Source organism: Cololabis saira, chromosome 8 (genome assembly GCF_033807715.1).
Source record: "Cololabis saira isolate AMF1-May2022 chromosome 8, fColSai1.1, whole genome shotgun sequence".
Classification (NCBI taxonomy): Eukaryota; Metazoa; Chordata; class Actinopteri; order Beloniformes; family Belonidae; genus Cololabis; species Cololabis saira.
In genome coordinates, this window is record NC_084594.1 from 2,642,060 (window position 1) to 2,667,381 (window position 25,322).

The 25,322-nt window shown below is 43.6% G+C and overlaps 2 protein-coding genes across 2 annotated transcripts in view; one reads left to right on the plus strand and one right to left on the minus strand.

The window, feature by feature from the left end:
* Positions 1-600: 600 nt before the first annotated feature.
* On the minus strand, positions 601-20,834 carry nol8 (nucleolar protein 8). The gene is made up of 18 exons (XM_061728351.1): positions 20,811-20,834; positions 18,680-18,894; positions 18,433-18,495; positions 16,617-16,695; positions 16,366-16,531; positions 13,638-13,939; positions 13,115-13,416; positions 9,531-10,738; positions 6,853-7,008; positions 6,651-6,767; positions 5,010-5,109; positions 4,776-4,920; positions 4,483-4,566; positions 1,734-2,038; positions 1,515-1,644; positions 1,349-1,410; positions 832-914; positions 601-707 (listed from the first exon to the last, which is right to left on the minus strand). The coding sequence occupies exons 2-18, from the start codon at positions 18,798-18,800 to the stop codon at positions 648-650; spliced, it is 3,483 nt and encodes a 1,160-aa protein (XP_061584335.1). The 5' UTR covers positions 18,801-18,894; positions 20,811-20,834; the 3' UTR covers positions 601-647.
* Positions 20,835-23,184: 2,350 nt separating this feature from the next.
* cenpp (centromere protein P) overlaps positions 23,185-25,322 on the plus strand; it is a 164,746-nt gene continuing 162,608 nt past the window's right edge. Inside the window, exon 1 of the mRNA XM_061726597.1 lies at positions 23,185-23,314. The gene's annotated coding sequence lies outside the window, so the exon portion shown is untranslated. The remainder of the gene's footprint in view (positions 23,315-25,322) is intronic.

Here is a 25,322-nt window from a genome sequence, read left to right on the forward strand (position 1 = left end):
GATGATTTGACATTTAGAAGGAACAGAGTGAAGGTTGAGTAGAATTACAGGTAGTGTAAACTATCACAATAAAGGTGAAAAGTGGTCAAGAATTCTAAGATAAGTTCATTTCAGGCAGGTTTTGTTTATGAAGGTGTTTTATTTGATTTCATTTCTATGTATTTATTTCTGAGAATGATGGGGATTTAGTTTTATCCTCTGTGTTTGTGACTAAGGGAGTTGTGTCTATTATTGTTTTGTTTGTCATGTATAATGTATGTCTGTATGTATTAAGTGTTAATTTGTGTGTTGTGTCTATGTCGGACCCCAGGAAGAATAACTAATGCTGTTGCTAATGCTAATGGGGATCCTAAATAAAACAAACAAATGACATGAACGAGCCGACAAAAGGTTCACTGTTAAATAAAAAAAAAAAAGATTTATTCAACATCAACGGAGATCATTCCAGTCTTTTACGTCCCGCTGCTGCAGAACCCGGTTCCGGTCCAGAACCCCAAAACTCTCCATCCTTTCCCATGATGCTCAGCTCCCTCCCTTCCCATGATGCTCAGCTCCCTCCCTTCCCATGATGCTCAGCTCCCTCCCTTCCCATGATGCTCAGCTCCCTCCCTTCCCATGATGCTCAGCTCCCTCCCTTCCCATGATGCTCAGCTCCTCAGCGCCACCGTCAGCCTCCTCCGGGCGTCTTTGTGCTTCTTACGATATTCCTGCAGAAACAGAGAAGGAGTTCTGGTTCGGTTCTGAGGCGGGAGGAGGCCGGTCATGTGACCTGTGAGGTCATCAGACCCTCCCTGGTCATGTGACCTGTGAGGTCACCAGGTGGGTGTGTACCTGTCTGAGCGCGCTCCTCCTCTCCTCCCACTGCTCCCTCTCCTCCTCCAGCTGGACGGACGGACAGAACCAGCTCGGCCCGTCTGAGGAGAAACGCAGCGTCAGCAACTTAAACTCAGAGGATTAAAACTGACAAATAAAGACGATTTAGAAGCTTCCAGGATGAATCTACGGAAGATTATCAGGGCCAGGCAGGAGAAAAATAAAATTATATTTTAGAGGAGGTAGATTTTATTTTTTTTCATTATGCACTTTGAGAAAAAAGTCTAAATGTCGAGAAAAAAGTCGAAATGTCGAGATTAATGTTGAAGTACAATTTTGAGAAAAAAGTTGAAATGTTGAGAAAAAAGGCAAAATTTCGACTTTATTCTTGATAAATTCCCTCTAAAATTAAGATTCAAAATTTAAGGATTGAGATTTTTAAATTAAATTAAGACATTTAAAGGCCTTATTTTAGGAAAACGAGACGTTTTAAGACTTTGTAAGGGAGGGAGATGCTGATCCGAGTTCCTCCTACCCGTCAGTCTGCCGTCCTCCAGGTGGAAGAAGAATCTTCCGGCCTTCGATGACGCCGCGTCTCTGCGAGCAGGAAAACAGCGTTATTATTATTATTTATTTATTCTATTATTATTATTTATATGCAGACATGCGGACAACCAGCATCCATCCTGCGTGTTTCTTACTCTGTGGTTCCCGTTGCGGCGCTGCTTAACTCCGCCCCCTCCAGCTCTGGCTCCTCCCCCTCCTCGTCGGAGCTGCTGTCCCGTTGCCATGACAACCTCGGTGCCGGGATGTTCTCCGCCTGGTACTCGGCTGTGGGAGAACCAGAGGAAGTTAGACGTTGAAGATTCGCCGCTGCGACGAGCCGCCCCCGCTACGTACCCGCCGCCGCCGCTACGTACCTGCTGCCTCCCCGCTCCCCGCCGCCGCCTCGGCGAAGAAGGAGAACTTGAATCCCCCTGACTCGTCCGTCTTGGAGCTGGGATCAGGCGTCTGCTCTTCCTCCTCGGCTTCACCCTCCTCTTCCTCCCGCTGGTCCCAGTTCTCCTCCTCCTCTTCCTCCTCTTCCTCCTCCTCGTCGCCGCCGGCCTCGTCCTTCCCCGCGCCGAACACGGCCTTCAGGTCCCCGGAGACGTCGTAGTAGATTTCTTTGGGGACTTCGGGGAGTTTCTGAGCTTCCTCCCTCTTCTTCCTCCGGGACGCCTTGCTGTGGAAACAGATCAATGAAACTGATCAGGGACTGATCCTGAGCTGATCAGGAACTGATCAGGAGGACGTGAACCTCCCACAGAAGATCAGACCTCCTGCATGACGCGTCGTCACGACAACGTTAAATCCCTCGTTAAGCGTTAGGAAAGTACAACCTCAGGTGAACAGCAGCAGCAGCAGCAGCAAAAGGTGATTTAGGGCCCTCTATTACTGCCAATAATACTGATTATTGATCATTCACACACCCACTATAAACTTATTTCATGTTCTTCCCTTTCATTACAAATGCACTAGATGTAAAACTAGATGGAAGAACTTTTTGTTGTAGTTAGATTGTAATCCACAGGGATTAAGACCATGGAAGCAACAACAGATTAACAAACTTGCAGAAAAATCTATTAATTAATATTGATCAAAGTCAGCAACTGCCCCTACTGGCCACACAGAGAAGCAACAGGTCAAAGGTCAAAGGTCACAGTTGCAGCAGAGTTGTTTCCATCATCCTATCATCAGCCTGGCAGGTTTTTACCATCTATGGTTTTTAATCTGAAATGGAGCAAATTCAGCTACAAGAGCGGCCTGGGGTTGATTTACATTAATATTTAAAGTGATATAGTACTAAGTGTGATACTGAGTGTCATCTACAGTGTAGGCCTACTAAAAGAAACAAAATAATCTAATAGATAATTTATAAACCATTTACTGTAAACACGTTATCTACTTTATTTTTGGTTTTAAATAAACTGCGACAGCAATTTGAATGCAACAACAAAGTACTAGAAAAACTAGAACTTTCATGCTCTTTCTTTCCTCTGCTCCTGACGGATAAGTCAGTTTTTGCGACATGGCTGGCCTTCAACCGTGTGCAACAACGCAGGGTTGAATGAACACATGAGCAGTGGATTCTGGAGCCGAGAGGCAGCAGTATCTACTCTAGTTTAACATAATGTTGTTTATGTCATAATATTAATTATTGTACTTTTGTACAATAAAATGTTTGATAATGTATGAATCATCACTCACACATAAAAAAATAATTGTAGTTTTTATTTTAACTCTTCAGGGCCCCCTAGTGGTCACGGGGCTCTAAGCAGCCGCTTAGTTAGCTTATGCCTTGGGCCGGATCTGAGCACCACCCGAACTCTTCACTGTGACATCACTGTGACATCACTGTGACATCACTGTGAGATCATTTAGGTCTTAAAAAGGAGTATAAAAAGCATCACGACCTTCTCAATGACCTGCTGGTTCCACTCCCTCAGCACCAGAACAGGAACAGACTGCAGAGCATCACTGTGCTCGAAAATCACCGGCCTGCCGGTCAGAACTCTGTCTGTGGTTTTCAACCAGCAGGCCCTCAGCCAGGCAGATAAAATCATGAAGGACCCCTCCCACATACTCCACCCTGCATTCCAGTGGCTCCCCTCCAGGAGGCGCCTGCGCTGCGTCGCCTGCAGGACTGAGTGGAGGAGAGCTATTTTTGTCCCCAAAGCTACCCTGCTTTTTAATTCCAGCTGCTAAACACATCCCCCACATCCACAGATTTTCATTTAAAAAACAGGCTTTTCATTTAAAACTTTATAAAAAAATGTTTTATTTATTAAATAAAAACTAAAAGTTGTTTTATTTCCAAATATCCAGATGTGCAGATAAAACGTTAAAGTCACATTTCTACCCCTTAAAAACGCAGACGTCACAACAGGGGCATACAAGGAAGATATTACCCATGATGCCAGAGCGGCTGCTTAGGGCCCCCTGACCACTAGGGGGCCCACAAGAGTTAAACAATAAATAAATAAAAACTAAAATAATTTTTTTATGTGTGAGAGATGATTCATACATTATCAAAGGTATGTTATTGTAAAAAAAAAAACAATAATGAATATTATGACATAAACAATCTTATGTTAACAGACTAGAGTAGATACTGCTGCCTCCACTGGTCATGTGATCATGTGGTCATGTGATCATGTGATCATGTGATCATGTGATCATGTGATCATTCAGCCCTGTGTTCTGAGGGGTCGGCAGTTATTAGTTTTAACAACAAAGTTACCATCAGATTTCTTATAGTGACGTCATAAATGACTTTGCCTCCAGAAAAGCAAGAAAACACTTCTAGTAAGTAGAGGGTGGAGTATTGAGGACAAAGTCAAACGTTTGTCTATTTAGATTTTTTTTCTCCCTAATTTTACCAAAGCTTTCGCACATTTTTACAGTTTTCAGGACTAATTATTTAATTATTTAAACTTAATATTTGATCTTTAAACAATTTTCGTTACCTTGTTTCTGGTACCTCTGTTCATTTACGTCATTATTTAAGTATTTGTTTGATTTTATTTGTTTATTCTATTTAATAATATCTGTTTTTGTATATTTTTATTTATATATATATATATTTTATTTAGTTTATCTAAGTTAAGTGATTTTAGTGCCTCCTACCTCTCCTTCTTGGCTTCGTCCGTCTTGGTCTCGAAGGCGGCGTGTTCCTCCCTGCTGGGGTCGTAGTGCAGCGCCGCCGCGTCCCTGCAGGGGAAAAACCAAAAACACGCCGTTATCAGAGGGTAAAGAGGCGGAGCCACAAACACGCCGTTCAGACGCTAAAGAGCTTCAGACGCTAAAGAGCTTCAGACGCTAAAGAGCTTCAGACGGTAAAGAGCTTCAGACGGTAAAGGGGCGGGGCTTCAGACGGTAAAGAGGCGGGGCTTCAACTATCAACGCCTCGTTCTACCGACCTGAACTTCTTGGCCTTGGCCGGCGTAGCGGCGCCGCCGCCGCTGCTAGCCTGCGAGCCGCCGCCCAGGACGCTCTGGACGATGGAGAGATTCTTCTTCTTCTCCTCCTCCAGGACCTCGGCTCCCGGCGCCGGCGTCTCTGCACCTGCGGGGCGAGCCGCCGGGGTTCAGGGGTTAGTTTCACCAGAACATGGCGATGAAAACACGCCGTCATCTTCATCAGCTCTTCCTCACCCTCCTCTTCCTCCTCCTCTTCCTCCTCCTCGTCCTCCAGGAAGCGTGAGTCCATCCGGAACCGCTGGTCCGTCCCGAAGCGGCTCTGCAGAGCCATCAGCTGCAGGACCAGACACATTATTTAACCTTTGTTTAACCAGGTAGTAGCCCATTGAGATAAGGATCTCTTTCACAAGAGTGACCTGGCCAGGAAGGAGCAGCACGTCATAACAAATAAAATCACAAGGTTAAAAGACAGAATACAAAACAATAACAGGAACAAAGTAGCAATAAAATGATAAAACCACATCTTATAAAGTGCAGATGCATAAGAGATCACAGCCAGTTAACAGTAGGTAACCACATCAATCGTATAAAGATGTTTAGGAGACAGAACTACCATCAGGTACAGAGACACTAAAGCTTTCACGCTCTAGTCCTTCAAGATCGAACCAAAGTCATTGAAGGATATCAGCTCCGTCGGTTTAAAGTCTTTCTGATAGGTGTTCCAAGCAAAGAGGACAGCGAATTTAAAGCTCTTTTTCCAGCTCAGTGCAACACGCGGAACAATAAAGTGCAAAGCATCATGGGAGCGCAGGCCGTAGTGGCTTCTATGGAGATATGAACATAGGTAAGCAGGGACCGATCCCAGAAGGGTTTTATAAATAATGCGCAACCAATGCAAACGCCTGCGTACAGATAAAGATGGCCGAGTGGATTTGGCGTACGAGGTTCAGTGGTGGGTAAGATGTTTACAGCCAGTGACAAATCTGTAGGCACAATGATACACAGTGTGAAGCGACTGCAGAGACTGATGCATTCATATACAACACATCACCATAATCCAGCAGATCATTGGGGGGGGGGGGGGGGGGGGGGGGGGGTGGCAGCCTAGTGGTTACAGAGGAGGGCTGGAGTCTGGAGGACCCAGGTTCAAGCCCCTGGATTGCAACCGAGGTCAACCACTTTGGGCCCCTGAGCAAGACCCTTAAGGCTGAAATATGGTTCTGCGTCAAAACGACGCCGTGCCTACGCCGTGTGGTTTTCGTCCACGCAGACCACACGCCGTCACCTGACGGTTTGAAGCAGTCGTGAACTTTCAGCCTCTTTTCTTCTTTTATATGTGATTTTTTTGTTTTGTTTTTTGCACAATAGTTGTCCTTATCTCTTTGATTTACTGTGACCGGAAAAAGTCGGATAAACCATTCAGAAAAAGATCGCTAACTAGCGGCCGCGGGGGGTACTGCACCACGACCAAATGGAGTGACGGAGAACTCTGAAGGATTCACGACGGCGTCACGGCTGCGGCGTGTGCTCTGCGTTGGTGTGACGCAGAACCTTAATTCAGCCTTTACTGCTCCCCGGGCAGCCCACTGCTACTAGTTCAACGAGAAAAAATGTCCTCATTGTGGGATTAATAAAGGAATTATAATAATTCATGTACAGAGGCAGGAATGTTGCGATCGAGAAGAAAGCCCAAGTACTTATAACTTGACACTGATTCAATTTGTTTTCCTTGAAAAGTTAAGATGTTAGGAAGATTTGGTGGCAGCTCACTTGCATTTGAAAACAGGCACACGACATGACTGACAGGAGGAGGCTCCGCCCACTCGGGCCGTAACCGTAGCGATGTGAGTAAGAGGAAAAGGGGCGTGTCCTCACCTTCTGACCCGCCGGGCCCTGGAACTGAGGTCTGATGCTGAACCTGTCCTTCTCTTCATCACCTCCCTCCTCCTCCTCATCCTCGCTGCCGCCGAACAGCTGCGGGCCGAGACGCTCCTGCAGGGACGGAACGTTAGACCCGGACCCGTTCTGGTTCTGGTGGTTCTGGTCCCCAGAACTTCTCCCGGGGTTCGGTACTCACCTGTTTCCTGGAGCTCTGACCGGCCGGCGTCCCGTCTCCTGATTGGCTGTCGTGCTTCAGGCTGGTCTTGGACGCGGCAGCCAGCCCCTCGTCTTCATCATCTTCATCCTCAGAACCGAAGACGATGTGCTTCCCTCCTCGGGAGGCCGGAGCGTCCTGGAGACGAGAACGGAAACTTTACTCAACTGGACGGGACTCCCACACTAGAGATGCAACCATCAGGATTTTTTTTAATTTCTTTTTAACTTAGTTTTTATTTCAGTATGAGCAACTTATACATTCCTTTACATACACATTATCCACCTTTTTACATTTATTCCATCTGTACCCACAGACTAGTTTGCACCATTTAATTAGCAAAGCAATAGAGATAAGATCGAGACACAGAAGGAGAGGAAAATAAAAATAAATAAATAGGCAAAGTACATAAAAATAATAAATATGAAAAATTAAATACACCGATCAGGATTTTGAGGGCCAATTTTTTTTTTCTCTTCCGGCTCTCTGCAAAGGCTTCTCTGCTCCTCTCCCTTCTTATCTGCCCTGCTACTGCTTTTGTTTGTCTCGTCTTCAGAGTCTCTTCTTTTCACTCCTCCGAAACTCTACAATCATGGAATTGATTAACTGGTCTCTCAGCACAATTGACCAAATTTTTGCGACGAGAAGTCAGGGGGTAAGGGAGCCCTCCTGCCCCGATGGGACATTTTTTGCTGGATACACAATGGATTCCTGGAAACATTGGAAACCGTTGTGCCTGGCGATCCTGTCTGTCGAGGACGTTGAAGATGCTTCATAATTGGATCTATGATAGCAGGATTTCTCTTGATAGGAGGAGGGGGATTCCTCGTCTACCGACAAATGCGTAAGTTGTCGACAGCTGTTCTGGCTCTCTCCGAGCTGCCTGACGTGGCTGAAGGGATAAGCGCTGCGACCAACTGACTTTAACGCTGGGGGAGCAAAACCGCAAGCTGGATGCGATTCTCAAACAGAATCGCAGGCTGGCGGCGGTCTTTGAGCTCATTGGCAAGATGGATAAGACCTTGGAGAAGTTGGAAGCTCGGTTTGGCGGGAATTGATCACAAATTCGTCTGTTTGGAGTCGCCATTGATGAACCAGAGACTAAAAGCTGATGGAAAATTACTGGGATCTGCCTGTTCTTTTCAATACAATTGTTGATTCTATAATCTGGTCTTGACAGAGCGGTTTGGCTGATCGCTGTAGTCACAATCTCCCTGGTGGAATGTAAACAAGGGACTCTGCCCCGACTAACCCTTCCCTCTCCAGAACATCTGTGGACCTGTTTTCAGAGCTGACTAATGGCACTTTTGCACTAGGACTTACTGAGCCCGACTCGGCTAGTCACGCCTCTACCCGTTTGTTTTTCCACAGCCAGGAGAGAAGTGGGCAGGTTTGCGCAACCGCTTTGTTCATGTCGGCGCTGATGAGAAATCAGCTGGAGTCGCGAGCGGCTGAGAGTAAAACAGCCCGTCTACATCCCTTTTTTAATTCTCTCCTCAGCCACCAGGTTTATGAACATCTGCACCTCAGAGTTGGATCACCAAACAGACGTTTTGCGCTGTATAATGAAATCGCCGCGAGTCGCTCTCGCGCTGACTCCCGCTTCCTGATTCAGACGTCTGACGGCCCCGCCCCCCGACCAATCAGTGGCACGGAGGGTGGTGACCTCAGAAATAGTCCCTGCTCAGCCCGCTTATAGAACCTCGGCAGAATGGTTACAGAAATAGTATCGGCTTGGAGCGGCTCTACCCGTCTCAGCCCTAGTGCAAACGTGCAAGACGGGGCCGCACCGAGCCGAGCCGGGCGGAGGCGGGACTAGTGCAAAAGCGCCATAAGCCATCTGATAACACCAAGGACATTGGCTGAGGCAGCTCTGAGCGAAGTTCATGGACTCACCGCCACACATACATTTGCTGATAACCACACCTCCCTATTTTCAACGCCTTCCTGGCTAGTCTTGTGAAGTTGATGTAAATTTGTCATGTGCTTTCTGTGCTGAGGTGTTTTTACTACCGAAGGAAGCGTCTACCGAAGAAAGCGTCTACCTAAATAAAGCGTCTACCTAAATAAAGCGTCTACCTAAGGAAGCGTCTACCTAAGGAAGCGTCTACCTAAGGAAGCGTCTACCTAAGGAAGCGTCTACCTAAGGAAGCGTCTACCTAAGGAAGCGTCTACCTAAGGAAGCGTCTACCTAAGGAAGCGTCTACCGAAGGAAGCGTCTACCTAAGGAAGCGTCTACCGAAGGAAGCGTCTACCTAAGGAAGCGTCTACCTAAGGAAGCGTCTACCTAAGGAAGCGTCTACCTAAGGAAGCGTCTACCTAAGGAAGCGTCTACCGAAGGAAGCGTCTACCGAAGGAAGCGTCTACCGAAGGAAGCGTCTACCTAAGGAAGTGTCTACCTAAGGAAGTGTCTACCTAAGGAAGTGTCTACCTAAGGAAGTGTCTACCTAAGGAAGTGTCTACCTAAGGAAGTGTCTACCTAAGGAAGCGTATGCGAATGTTGTTGTAAACGTCATCAGATCAGCTTTGAACTATTATTTCGAGAACTCCGATCAAAACCGATAGGGGCGTTATCAGCCAATACCGATCGATCGGTGCAAACTTCTCTCACTCTCTCACTCCCTCACTCACTCACCCCCCCCCCACCCCCCCCCACCTACCAGTGAGGTCAGAGCTCCCTGGATCAGCTTCTTCTGATCTTCAGCTTCTTTCTGTTTCTGCTGCAGAGCCGCTAGCCGCCTCAGGTTAGCCTTCCTCTGCAGCTCCTCCTCTTCCTCAGCTGCTAGCGCTGGCCGGGGGGGCGGGGCCTTCTGGGGGGGCGGGGCCTGATCTTCCTCCTCATCCTCCTCTTCCTCTTCCTCCTCGCTGGACGAGGACCGGCCTTGCTGAGGAGAACGAGCTTCAGCTTCCCCTGAATCTTCTTCTCCACCCTCGTCTTCGCTGCAGGATGAAGCTTCTGCCTGGTGGCTCTTCTTCTCCTCCTCCTCCTCCTCCTCCTCTTCCTCTTCCTCCAGGAACTTTGTCCCCCGGAAGGCCGGCAGCGGCGTCGACGCCGCCACCATCCTCTTCCTTTTCTTACTCTTTCCTCCGTCATCGTCGTCGCTGCAGGATGAAGCTTCTGCCTGGTGGCTCTTCTTCTTCTCCTCTTTCTTCTTCTTCTCCTCTTCTTTCTTCTCCTCTTCCTCCTCCTCCTCTTCCTCCAGGAACTTCGTCCCCCGGAAGGCCGGCAGAGGCGTCGACGCCGCCACCTTCTTCTTCTTCTTCTTCTTCTTCCTCCCCGTGTCGTCGTCGTCGCTGCCGTCGTCCCCCAGCAGGGCGGCCAGGATCTCCTCGGGGGTGGTTCCCTTCTTGGGGGCGGGTCGCCCCGCCGGCCCCGCCGGCCCCGCCGGCCCGGAGCAAGGCATGCTGGGAGTTTCCTCCGCCCGCTGGGCGTCCTCGGCCAGCTTCTGCAGGTCGGAGAAGGAGATCTCCAGATGGGTGACGTTGGAGAACATGGTGTCGTAGTCCAAGTCCGAGCCCGCCGACTGCTCTTCATCATCATCATCATCATCATCATCATCATCATCATCATCCTCTTCATCACTGGCTGGCACCGGGGAAGGTTTCAGCTCCGGTACGACGGTTTTCTTCTTACTCCGACCGTTTTTACTGGAATCCTCTTTTCGTCGTGTGGATGAAGGTTTCCCAGAGGAGACCTCTACACACTCCTCCTCCTCCTCCTCCTCCTCTTCACATTTCTTTGTCTTCCTCTCTTCCGTTTGGTTCGACAGCCTCCCAGGAGGAAGAAGAGGAAGAGGAGGACTCTTCCTCCGTGACGTGAGCAGCTCGTCCGTGTCGGCCGAGTCGTATCCGTCCTCGTCTTCATCACCTGGAAACACAAACACAAACGTCTCGTGAAGCGTCTAAAACCTCGAGGTCTTTGTGTCCAGCTATCATTTTAGTTTTTATTAGTTTTAGTCACGTTCATTCTCCTTTTAGTCGTGCCAAGTTTCAGTCGACTAAAAGTCTGAACATTTTAGTCTTATTTTAGGCCAAACCCATTTTACAATTCAAAGGTTATCTTGTTATTATTCTAGAACATTTCCTTGCAGAAATTTCGAGTGCCACGAGGGGCTGCTGCTGTGAACATTGCTGCATTTTTCAGCAATAAAAGGTGAAGGACTCAAAACTAAGTCCGATGACACCACCCATGACTCTCTATGTCAAACCATTCAAAAGTTATAGAATTTACTGGGGTGTATTTACTGTGTGTGTGTGTGTGTGTGTGTGTGTGTGTGTGTGTGTGTGTGTGTGTGTGTTGTCAAAGGTCAGGGGTCAGATTTCCCAGAATTCTTTTAGGCGTCTCCAGTTTTCAGGTGAAAGTATTTGTGCGTCTGAAATCCCACACTTCCACCCTAATGAGCAGCAAAATGAGTATGCAAGATTTTCTAGTGCGTCCGAAACATTACTACGTACTCAATAGTATGTACTATCCATACTCATTCTGGAGAGATTTATTAGTGTGGATTGATGGACACTAGCTGAGCAGAAACTTCCCACAATGCAATGCAGCGGCGTTTGGTTGCTAAGTGATACGTATATGTCATAAGTATAATATACTTATAATATACTTATAATAATAAGTATAATAATATTAATATTATAATATTCGTATATAATAATATTATATAATGTCATCTTGTTTGGGCCAGAATAAACTGCTACTACTGCTGTCACACGTCACTTCCTCCCAAAGGCAGGAAGTGACGTGTGTGCTCTTAATAGTACGTCCGAATTAATGCGTACTACTGATATTTACTGAAAAGTGTGCCGAACTTAAGTGTACTTTTTAGTATATACTTTTTAGTATGGCCTTTCGGACGCACCGTATATGAAGACTTTAGTGACTGCGTCATGTGACCATTTCTGGCTGAAGGAATGAGTCAGCAGCTCAGGAGCTCTGGTTGCCCCGGCAACAAGAACCTCCACTTCAGAACCTTCCGGTTTAGTTGTGAGAAAACCCCAGATTTTGGCTTCTGACAAGGTCTCAAATCACTCCCATTTGTGAGAAAACCATAGCTCGTAGCAGAAAAACTAAACCATCGTGAGAGACACAGAACCCGGCAGATTCTGACAATCTTAATTTTATTCAGATATTCCTTAAAATGAGTGAGTAAGGTCAGTGCGAAGACAGAGTGAGATTGTTTTGAAGAAAACGTTTGATTACATTACAGTCAATGGAGACTGAGGCAGGTATTGGCGCCGCTCTAGCCCCCCCCGTTTAAATTTTGTTCATACCCCGCCTGTCAAAGTCACATTTTATGAATCCCAACACCTATGCCTACATTCTGACCAAAAATTATTTGTCTCCTTTTTACGGTTTGGCCGTGAGCTCGAGTTACAAATAAACATTTTGGGTTATTTTTTTACTGTTTCTCACACTCTACCAACCGACATCCACACTCTAGATTTGACGAAAAAGTGATTTCCAGTCCTCGCTTGTGTGCTCATATTTTGAAAAGTGTAAATCTTAGGAAAAAACAGTTTGGTGTTTTGGAGAGAAGAGAATTTTTTTTTACCTCCTCTCATGTACTTTGAATGGGGTTTTTTGGCCGTTTTTTTGGGAATAACTTTTGGAAAAATGGGAATTTCAACACCAAAAGTCATAGCACATTATTCCCGATCAAGACACACGTTTTGATATATGATTCGCCTGCGTCCTCGGAAATCTGTAGGAGTAGCGAACTGAAATCTGTCCAGAAAATGAAAAAATAAATAAATAAATAAATAAATAAATAGCATATTACATATCTATATAACAATAGATGCCCCGTGAGACTAACTAATTATTGTTACCTCATAGACTCAAGAATACATTAATTCCAGATACAAAAGACTCTCATTTGAGTTTACAACATATTTATTTTGTCTATATTTGTTTATATTTATCTTTTTTCTTTTCCACGACACATTGGGTTTTCTTTTCCATGTCTATGTATTAAGGATCTTTTTTAGAACATTTCCTCTGGTTTTGGTCAATGAAAATGAAGACACATTTTAGCAGAGTTTTTATTTTGTAATCTACATTTTAGTCTGGTTTTTATTCCCTATGATATCGAATCATCTACTTAATTATCGTTATCGTCACATGACCAGCATTTTCATTGCGTTTCGTCACGTTTTCCTCAGGTGATAAAGGTTCATTGACAACGATATTTAGTCATAATTTCATTGATGAAAGCAACTCTAGTCCCGGTTCTGTTACCTCTGTGTGAAGACTTCTGCAGGAAGTCCAGCCCCACCACCTCCAGCTCCTCCTCCTCCTCCTCCTCCTCCCGCTGCTGCAGTGCATCATGGGAATTCTGCTGAGCTGCAACCAGCCGGCGGATTTCCTCGTCCGAGTCGCTGTCAGGATACCTCGGCGCCAGTCTGCGGTTGGCGGGCGGCCCGGAGCCGTTGGTCAGCCGACGGGCTCCGGCGGGGCCCGGGACCCGCGTCTGGACCGGCGTCTGGACTGGGGTCTGGACCGGCGTCTGGACTGGGGTCTGGACCGGAGTCTGGACCCGTCTGCAGAGCAGCAACAACAAAGACAAGTTGGATCTTTACCGAGCTGACGCCGTTTCGACCTCAGTTAGTCATGTGACCGCGGCGGAAACAGAAACATCCAAAAAACATGGTAACTAGCTGACTCCAAGCAGAGGATTTTCCATAGAGGAAGGTTTTAAGCCTCCTCTTAAAGGCAGAGTTGAACCCGGAACCAGCAGCAAACAGAACCCTCGACCACCTACCTGGTTCTGCCCAAAGCATCATGGGAGTTGAGGTCCGATTTGCTCTTCTTGGGCCTGGGAGGGTCGTAGGGGGGGAACTCGCCCCGCCTCTTCTTGCTGATGTCATCGTCGCCCCCCCCCACCGCCCAGGTGAGCTGCGTGACGGGGGTGGGCGGGGCCTCGGCCTCAGCGGCCCGGTCCAGCCGCCGGATGTTGTGGCTGTACTTGGACGGGTCGTAGGTCACGGTCCGGGCCCGGCTGCCCTTCTGCCGGCTGAGCTGCATGACGGGCAGGACGCGGCCGAACTTACTGACCACCCAGTCCTGGAAGAGCAGAAGGAGGTCAGCCTAGGTCAGTAGGAACTAGGAAGGAAGCGTCTACTACCCAAGGAAGCGTCTACCTAGTGAAGCGTCTACTACCGAAGGAAGTCCCTACTACCCAAGGAAGCGTTGAATACCCAAGGAGAGGAAGCGTCTACTACCCAAGGAAGCGTTGACTACCCAAGAAAGCGTCGACTACCCAAGGAAGCGTCGACTACCCAAGGAAGCGTCGACTACCCAAGGAAGCGTCTCCCACCCAAGGAAGCGTCGACTACCCAAGGAAGCGTCTCCCAAAGTGAGCGTCCACTACCCAAGGAGAGGAAGCGTCTACTACCGAAGGAGGCGTCTCCCAAAGGAAGCGCCTACTACCGAAGGAAGCATCTACTACCCAAGGAGAGGAAGCGTCTACTACCGAAGGAAGCGTCCACTACCCAAGGAAGCATCTACTACCCAAGGAAGCGTCTACCCAAGGAAGCATCTACCCAAGGAAGCGTCTACTACCCAAGGAAGCGTCTACTACCCAAGGAAGCGTCTACTACCCAAGGAAGCGTCTACTACCCAAGGAAGCGTCTACTACCCAAGGAAGCGTCTACTACCCAAGGAAGCGTCTACTACCCAAGGAAGCGTCTACTACCCAAGGAAGCGTCTACTACCCAAGGAAGCGTCTTCTACCCAAGGAAGCGTCTTCTACCCAAGGAAGCGTCTACCCAAGGAAGCGTCTTCTACCCAAGGAAGCGCCTACTACCCAAGGAGAGGAACTATCTACTACCCAACGAAGCGTCCACTACCCAAGGAAGCGTCTTCTACCCAACGAAGCGTCTACTACCCAAGGAAGCGTCTACTACCCAAGGAAGCATCTACTACCCAAGGAAGCATCTACTACCCAAGGAAGCATCTACTACCCAAGGAAGCATCTACTACCCAAGGAAGCATCTACCCAAGGAAGCGTCTACCCAAGGAAGCGCCTGCTACCCAAGGAAGCGTCTACTACCCAAGGAAGCATCTACTACCCAAGGAAGCGTCTTCTACCCAAGGAAGCGTCTTCTACCCAAGGAAGCATCTACCCAAGGAAGCGTCTACCCAAGGAAGCGTCTACCCAAGGAAGCGTCTACCCAAGGAAGCGTCTACCCAAGGAAGCGTCTACTACCCAAGGAAGCGCCTACTACCCAAGGAGAGGAACTATCTACTACCCAAGGAAGCGTCCACTACCCAAGGAAGCGTCTTCTACCCAACGAAGCGTCTTCTACCCAAGGAAGCGTCTTCTACCCAAGGAAGCGTCTTCTACCCAAGGAAGCGTCTACCCAATGAAGCGTCCACTACCCGAGGAAGCGTCCACTACCCGAGGAAGCGTCCACTACCCGAGGAAGCGTCCACTACCCGAGGAAGCGTCCACTACCCGAGGAAGCGTCCACTACCCGAGGAAGCGTCCACTACCCGAGGAAGCGTCCACTACCCGAGGAAGCGTCCACTACCCGAGGAAGCGTCCACTACCCGAGGAAGCGTCCACTACCCGAGGAAGCGTCCACTACCCGAGGAAGCGTCCACTACCCGAGGAAGCGTCCACTACCCGAGGAAGCGTCCACTACCCGAGGAAGCGTCCACTACCCGAGGAAGCGTCCACTACCCGAGGAAGCGACTACTACCCGAGGAAGCGTCCACTACCCAAGGAAGCGTCTACTACCCAAGGAAGCGTCTACTACCCAAGGAAGCGTCTACTACCCAAGGAAGCGTCTACTGTCGAAGGAAGCGTCTACTGTCGAAGGAAGCGTCTACTGTCGAAGGAAGCGTCTACTGTCGAAGGAAGCGTCTACTGTCGAAGGAAGCGTCTACTGTCGAAGGAAGCGTCTACTGTCGAAGGAAGCGTCTACTGTCGAAGGAAGCGTCTACTGTCGAAGGAAGCGTCTACTGTCGAAGGAAGCGTCTACTGTCGAAGGAAGCGTCTACTGTCGAAGGAAGCGTCTACTGTCGAAGGAAGCGTCTACTGTCGAAGGAAGCGTCTACTGTCGAAGGAAGCGTCTACTGCCGAAGGAAGCGTCTGCCGAAGGAAGCGTCTGCCGAAGGAAGCGTCTGCCGAAGGAACCGTCTGCCGAAGGAACCGTCTGCCGAAGGAACCGTCTGCCGAAGGAACCGTCTGCCGAAGGAACCGTCTGCCGAAGGAACCGTCTACCGAAGGAACCGTCTGCCAAAGGAACCGTCTGCCAAAGGAACCGTCTGCCAAAGGAACCGTCTGCCGAAGGAACCGTCAACCTAAGGAAGTGTCTACCTAAGGAAACGTCTACCGAAGGAAACGTCTACCGAAGGAAGCGTCTACCGAAGGAAGCGTCTACCGAAGGAACAGTCTACCGAAGGAACAGTCTACCGAAGGAACAGTCTAGCGACGATAAATCATATTATTTTTGTCAAATAAATAGTGAAGTTAAAACACTCACCTTGTGTCCCGGTACTTCCGTCCCCGGCACCGCTGCCTTCATGGTGAAGTTGTCCACCCCGGCGCCGCTCAGCGACTCCAGGAGGCTCCGCCCCCCGTCCTCGGCGGAGGGAACCTGCAGACGCCGCTCCGCCGCCGCTGCTGTCTCCTGCCGCTCCTCAGCCAGCCTGAACCACAGAGTTACCGGTTACGGGAGAAACACCAGACGTGTGCGTAGCGACGAGGGGGACGACGGTCCGAACTCAGACATACTTGTGCAGGAAACTCTCTTTGGCCGTTTCGATCTGCAGCGTTCCTCCTTTCCACTTGGACTTGTTGAGAACCGTCAAACCTTTGGAGAGAACAGAATAACAACCTGTCAGAGACGGATCTGCTGGTACCGGACCGTTCAAGGGAGAACAACCCTCAACAACAGATAAAAACAGATTTGACATGATCATTTAAAGCAGTAAAGATGACGAATCCCGTTTCCATGGTGATGGGTTGGACTAAAGTGTCCTGTGATGGACGTCTCAGGTGTCTTCAGTAGGGGTGTAACGATACAGTAATCTCACGATACGGTACGATACACGATATTGAGGTCATGATAACGATACGATATTATAGCAGTATTTTTTTAACAACCTTGAATGAGGAACATAAAAAATTGTCTTTTATTTGAAAGACACAAAATACAAAACAATACTGTACGTTTGCCCTATTGTTCCAGTTTGTAATGCTTTATAACTGTTTAAGTTTTAAAGAGAAAGCCAGGCCAACCATTTTCCACAAACTGAACTAAAAGTAAATGTCAGGTTTGCATTATGATCTTCAGTTTATACAAGTACAAATATTTAGACACAAACTGAATAGTTTCTCTCATGTATGATTTGACTTTTTTCTTTTCCAGAAATGTAACAACTAAAATTAAATAAATAAATAAAAGTAAATAAATACATACAATTTTACATCATAAAAAGATTGATTCCTGCTCACCTTATAAGTGTAAGAGATTTATTTTTGTTAAGGTTATTTTGTTAATTCAGGGTTCATTATTTTATAAATATATTCTTTATATTCTGATGTAAATCAGGGACTATAATGACACTAGTCAGTTTATCTGTAGTGATTAGTCTGGTTTAGATTGGGCGGAGTGATACGCCACAGTACGGCACTAGGTGCTGTGTTGATGTTCTAAAATCCTACACTGTTGAGGGACATTAAAGTACACTGGAACTCAGCAGAAGTTGTCCCCGTGTTTATCCTACTCACCACCCCAAAAAGGTTTAATTTAATAAGGTAAGGCTTAACTCTACACCAGCCTTACATCAGTAAAAGTTCAGAGCTCAAAAACCTGCAAGAGTCCCGTGATCAGGACTAAAACGGGACTAGTTTCTTCTGAGCGGAGGAAGATTTTGGTCCGCGCGGTCGCGGCCGGATGTGCGTTACTAGTCAACACAATAGATTAATATTAATAACCCAATATCGCGATACAGTTTGTCACCTCTACGACACGTTTCGTGACGTTTTTGTATCGCGAAATTTCGTGGCATGATATATTGTTACAACCCTAGTCTTCAGTCAGTCTGACTGTTTAGAGGGTTAAAAGTCCCTCTGGTGGTTGGTACCGTGGTGTCCGCCCCCCTGGTCCTGGACCAGAACCTGGACCAGGACCAGGGACACCAGAAGAACCTTCTAGACCAGCATGTTGGGGACCAGAAGACGTCTCCAAGCAGCTGGACGTTACCATGACAACAGCTGGATGTTTAGAGGATTTAAATGTTTCCCTGGGATGGATTTGAGCGAACCAGCCGGCTTCAGGAACAAGTAACAGGAGATAACAACAACAATAATAATAATAATAATAATTATTATTATTATTATTAAAAAAAGGGACCGAAACCCCAGAAATGTTAACCATCGTTATCTGGCTCCATGTAAACTTCCTCCTAACAGCGACCTGAACCTTCTGCTCCGGTTTAATAACATCCAAAAGCAGCTTTAGAAAAATAAAAAGCAGTAAATAACATGATAAATAATAATAAATAACACCTAACCCACAACCGTCGTCACACCGTCTTCTACTCACATTTCTTCAGGTCGGCGTCTGAAACGTCGATGTTGATGTAGGCGAAGGTTTTGTAAGGAACTCCTGCAGGAGACAGAAATAAAACTAAATATAGAAAAACTAACAGTGAAAAAGTCACAATAATTGAATAATTGAATTGAATAGAATAGAATAGAATAAAGGAGAAAAAAGATCATTTATTTTTGGAATCACATCTGATCTCCAGATCCCTGATCTCTGGTCGTCATGGTTACGGCGGGCCCCTCACCCTCGTCGTCCCTCCTGGTCCGCAGCTCCACGTCCTCCACGGCTCCGAACTTCCCGAACCGATCCTTCAGGTCCTTCTGGGTGATGGCGTGGCTCAGGCCGCCCACGTACAGGCGCCGCATCGCTGCGTTTCCACGGCAACGCCCTCACTGCGTATCCACGGCAACGCCCTCACTGCGTATCCACGGCAACGCCCTCACTGCACCAGGGAGGAAGCTGGCAACACAGGAAACAGACATTAAAACTAAACTAAAAATACGTTTGGTAAGAGGTTCCAGCAGTAACCTGAAGAGCTTTTTTGAGCGTTTCATAATTTTCAAAGGCCTTTAGCAATAGAAACATGAGATTTTTTTGAAAGAGTTAATATTTCCTGTGTTGATATTTCATCTGTAGTTCACTGTGGCATGCTGGGTAATCGTTTCTGGACCCAACCCCGACTGATGGAGGTCTATTCTGGTTGTATTTGTGTCCTCAGACGACATCCGTCAGTCTTTTTCTGCGTCTCCTCCTGCTGTCTGAGACCGACCACAGGTCCTGGAGGGACTAAGTAACTTCCACACCAGTTTCCTGTCTGAGACTGTTTTTAGAATCAGAATCAGGTTTATTTGTCCAGGTCAGGCCAGACAAGACATGGAATTTGTTGGTTATTTTCACTCACTGTACAGTAAATAGGTAATAGACAAATGACAACTCTTATTGACATATATCCAATTTTTAAAAAGTGAAAGTTGCAGCAGAATGAGGTAGACATGATTATTGGAAGGTGCATTGTTACAGCATATTATTGTGTTATTATTATTATTGTCATTATTATTATTATTGCACGGTGATTGATTACTCTGAGACTCTTTTATGAACAGAAATGACTATAGGTGTTTATTTGGGGGTAAAATCCCAACACTTGAGGTCAAATACAGATGTTTCCCATTTATTTGAATGAAAACTCCACCCGCGCTGCAGGAAGGAACGCTACCGCAGGTCCTTCGTCCCCACAGCCATCAGACTCTATAACAAGAAACTGTAGCCACCCATGTGCAATAAACCTGTCTCTTTAAAAGTACAATAACCACTAATACCTCACGTATTTTTGGAAATATTTTGTAAATATTATTATATTATAGTTTATTTGGTGTTTACTACTCTTTTTCTCTCTTGTACATAGTCTTTTTCTACTTTTTATATTGCTCTTTTTTATTATTTAACCATTTATGGTTATTTCTATTTTAAATCTTTTGTATAAAGTGTGTGTGTGTTTTGGCTGCTGCACGACTGAATTTCTCCTCTGGGAGATCAATAAAGTCTACTATTCTATTCTATTCTATTCTAAAACAGACAGAAATATTAGACAGAGCTCTCAGAGGAAATACAACAGAGTTGAACAACAATAAAAACCACGACTTATGAGTTGTTCGTTTTTTTTTCTTTTCTTTTCTTTTTTGTATATTGTTGAGACTGATATATTAATTTATAAATGGGTATATTTATATCAGTGTATATAGGTGTGAGGATGTATTATTATGTATTCTTATTGATATTTATATACTGATCTTTTGTGTTTTGTATAGAAATTACATTAATTTTGATCATAATGAAATATGGAATAGGGGTTAGGATTTAATAAGTTTTTTACTTCTTCCTCCCCTTTTTCGAACATATTAATTATGGAGGATACATTTTTTAAATATTTTTGTTTTGTTTTCTTATTTACATTTATTTATTATTGTTTTGTATTCACTACTGTTTCATGTTCGAAATAAAATGTCAATTCAATTCAACTTTAACAACCAACACAGACCTGACTGTTCAAGAACAAACGTATTTAAACTTAATAAAAAAATAAAATAACAAAATATTAACTTTATTTTGTATAACTTTAACCAGTGACCGGATATAAACCAAGACATTTATAAATAAAAGTAAAACCCAACTACATGATGTTTCTGATGGACAGGCTGCACCGATTGGAGATAAAACCCGGATTTTCACGAGTTTCGTTGATTTAAGTCTAAATCTTAGTCCGAAGTTCTAACAACAACTTTGTCTAAACGAACGGATTTAAAATTAACACGTTAAAACTATTATTTTTTGGCCGTCGATGAAAGAAACTGAAAGGTTTAAAATCAAATGTTTACCTCACATGTACCCGGCTGGTGCTACAGTTATTAGAGTCCGGGTAATTTCCTGTTAAAGCCAAACTACAAACGTTCCGCTCTGGTTTTAAAAAGATCCATAAAAGAAGGTTTTAAATATGAGTAAAAATACATATATTCACTTACTTATAGCAGTTATTTTATTTCATTTTATTTCATTTTGGCAGCACGAAACAGTTTTACAGCAAAACATTAACACAAACTGCTCATTTTGAAGAAACTGAACAGAAACTGTTTTGGTATTGTTCTTACACAAAAACATTTTGGGCAGAACTCTGTAGATTTGTCATCGATCATCTCACCGAAGATTTTTCTTTGTTTTGGGAAAATGTTGTGTTTGGCTTCCTAATATGCCCTAGAGAAGGAGAAACATTTTACCGGTACTTTTTAATCAATCTATTTTTAAATTTGGCAAAAATTTGTATACATAAAAGTAAATTAATTAACAAAAAAAACCTGTTTTGTTGTGTTTCAGCTCTATATTTGACAGCATCTCATATTATGTCTACTAAATATACTATCATCCGTATGAGAAGATTTTTAATTACTGTTCTATGTTGTTTTATTGTGTTCAATAAAGAATAAAAAAACCGTACAGTGAACAGTATCCAGGTGGAACAGAGATCCATCCGGGTATTAAAGTATAATCCGGCCAAGTAGGAACCAGTTTCTTAATTCTAACCAGTTAGTTCACTGTACGTTGTGATCTTTATACTGTATATGAAGATCTTTGTCAATAAAGATGTATTCATTTTACAGCTGTTGTGTCCCAGAACTTTGTCCGTAGGGGGGGGATGCGTTTAAAAAAAGTCACTTTTTTTTGAAAACAAAAGTATTTCAAAAGCTGAAAAACGTATAATATGGTCGCAAAGGATTTATATACATTAACAAAGGTGGTAAATGTGTCCACTGAAACACGGTGACCCTCCTAAACCGACTTTAAACCTCAAGAGAATGAGAAAATAACTGTGTCTATGTTGATAAAAGCTCATTCTAAATATATTAGATGGCCCATTTCCCCAAAGATTAAGGAAACTCACTTTAAAATATTGTATAAAGTATACCCGGTTGCAGAATTCCTTAAAAAAAGATTTGAAGTTGATTCAAGTTCGAAGTTGATCAATGTGCTTTCTGTAATGTAGCAGATGAAACTTTAGAACATGTGTTTTTCCTGTGTCCTGTGTCAAGAAACTTCTGGTTAGAATTAAGAAACTGGTTCCTACTTACAATAGAGGACGTACCAGTCTTATATCTCTCATGTTTTATTCTATATAGATAACTTGAAGTCGAATGTATCTGACATAATAAATATAGTTATTCTCATGGGTAAATATCATATTCATTGTAGTAAGTGGAGGAATAGCAAACCCTCCTTTGATTGGTGTTTAAATGATTTTAAATGATTCTTCTTATCCCTAAGAAAAATAGATTCCAACAAAATGGCTAAAAAGTGACGATATATCTTATTTCCTGCTTTTTTGACGCCTCAGTTCTTGCTCCTCTTTTTGGCACTTTTGTTTGCCTGATTTTAAATACTGTGATACTTTTATAGTTTGCACTTTATAAAAACCCCTGTTGGTCTTTTATTTCAATATATAGTTAATTGTTTTTTTATATAGCTCTATATTTGACAGAATCTCATATTATGTCTACTAAGTATACTATCATCCTTACGAGAAGATGTTTAATTACTGTTCCACAGGACTGTCTCAGAAAATTGGGAATATTGTGATAAAGTTCTTTATTTTCTGTAATGCGATTAAAAAAACAAAAATGTCATCCATTCTGGATTCATTACAAATTAACTGAAATATTGCAAGCCTTTTATTATTTTAATATTGCTGATTATGGCTTACATTTTAAGATTAAGATTCCCAGAATATTCAAATTTTTTGAGATAGGATATTTTAGTTTTCTTAAGCTGTAAACCATGATCAGCAATATTAAAATAATAAAAGGCTTGCAATATTTCAGTTGATTTGTAATGAATCCAGAAGGTATGACATTTTTGTTTTTTTTAATTCCATTACAGAAAATCACAATATTCAAATTTTCTGAGACAGTCCTGTATATTGTGATCATTGTCAATAAAGATTTATTCATTTTACAGCTGTTGTGTCCCAGAACCTTGTCCGTAGGGGGGAAGTGTTTAAAAAAAGTCACTTTTGTTTGAAAACAAAAGTATTTCAAAAGCTGAAAAACGTATAATATGGTCTCAGAGCAGTTATCTACATTAATAATGCTGGTAAATATGTCAATTGAAGCACATTGACACTCTTTAACCGACTTTAATAGGTTTGGTTCCCCCCGTCAGGACGGAGGAGTTGGTACAGTCCGCAGAGCGGGAGGCTCGGACTGTTTACGTTGTTAAACCTCATAAACTCATCACAGGGGGAGTAAAAACCGGCTCTAAAACCTCCAATTCACCGGGAATACCTTATTCTTTTACATTTTTGACTTCAACGGAACCGCAGCATTATAAAAAGGTGATTTTAAGAACAATACGCCACTTCTACGTGAGTTAATTCGGGTTTTCTGCCGCTGTTTCATTAAATCAGCTGTGATTCAGGTGTTTCATCCTAATTAACGTTATTAAGGTTGTCATGGGAACAGACTGACCGACTAAATGTGTCTGCTTAAAATAAGTTATAATACATAATTTCCTCAGCCTTTACGTATTTTTTTTTGAGAAGAAGTTATATACAAATTTTTTTTTTTCCTTTACAAAGTCTTTATTTTAACATAATAGTAAGAAGCTTCTCCTCTGTTTTCTTTTCCACACAGCTGAAACTAATTGGATCACGTGGGTACATATTAGTTTATTAGAGGTTACATATTAGCAGAGCTGGTAGAGGAGCCAAAACTTGTACTCAAGTAAAAGTACTGTTACTTCAGAATAATATGACTCAAGTAGAAGTAAAAAGTAGTCATCCAAATAATTACTGGAGTAAAAGTAAAAAAGTACTTGGTGAAAAAAACTACTCAAATACTGAGTAACTATTGAGTAACGTAACGTTTTTTTTACCATTCAAACAGGTAAAAGTACAAAATAATCATCTTCAGGCAAATTAAATCAATAAAATAAATTCAAATTAATAAAAAATAGCTTAAATTAAAATAAGCTTAAAGTAAATGCAAGTACTTTAATAAATAATAAAATAAATAGAATAACATAATAACAAAATTAATTAAGCACAAGTAGCACAAAATTTCCAGCCTTTGTACTTTTCTTTTTTAACCAGCAGAACTAGAACAAACATGAACTCATAGAAACTCTGTGTGTGTTTGAGTCTGTGTAAATGTGACAAAACATGCAAAAACTAACATTTATACCAAAGAATCACCCAGTGATGTCATGAGATTGACGTGTACGTGGATAAAAGGGATAAAAGAAAAGTAACAGCTCAACGTAGCCTAATGTAGCGGAGTAAGAGGAACAGTTTCTTCTTCACAAATCTACTCAAGTAAAAGTAAAAAGTATAGTGATTCAAAACTACTCCTAAAAGTACAACATTTCCCAAAACCTACTCAAGTAAATGTAACAGAGTAAATGTAACTCAGGTAACAATACAAGTGCGCACAATTAAAATGCGTGCAGGATAAGAGGGGATGCTAGAAAACAAACAAAACAGACACAAAAAAACAGTACAAAATAACAAAATCAATGTTTTTGCTCAGATTTCTCCTATGTGGCCGTATATGTGGGTGTGTATGAGTGTGATGGTTTTCTACAATGATGGTTATTTTAGGAGAGAGATAGCAGCCAAAAAAATAAATAAAATGAATAAATAAATAAGGATTTCTTTTTTTTTTAAAGCGCAGGACCGGTCCAGACGGCAGAACCAGAGCAGAGATAAATACATTAATTTGTTTCATTTGTAATGTAATCTTTCTGATGTGTGTGTGTGTGTGTGTGTGTGTGTGTGTGTGTGTGTGTGTGTGTGTGTGTGTGTGTGTGTGTGTGTGTGTGTGTGTGTGTGTGTGTGTGTGTGTGTGTGTGTGTGTGTGTGTGTGTGTGTGTGTATGTATGTATGTATGTGTATATATATATATATATATATATATATATATATATATATATATATATATATATATATATATATATATATATATATATATATATATATATACGGTATATACCCAATATAATACTAATAGTAATTAATTTTTTTTATCTGCTTATATACCTGTGTATTGGGTATGATTTTAGCATGTAATTATTAGAAAATGCTACAGTAAAAGAACTTGAAAATGATGTCAGAGGTACCTGAGGACATGATGAACAAGAATATGTTGCAGTTTGCTGAAAACAATTTGATTTGTTTTTTTAATGAGTATTTAAAATCTGCCTATATAGAAATGAATGGGATTCTGAATTGGCGATTGGTTTTGCTTTTTTTTTATCATTTTGTTAGACTTTAGTAAAACTACAAAAAGTAATGACATATGTATCTATTTCAAGACATGAAAATAATAATAATAACCGCTTTGAAG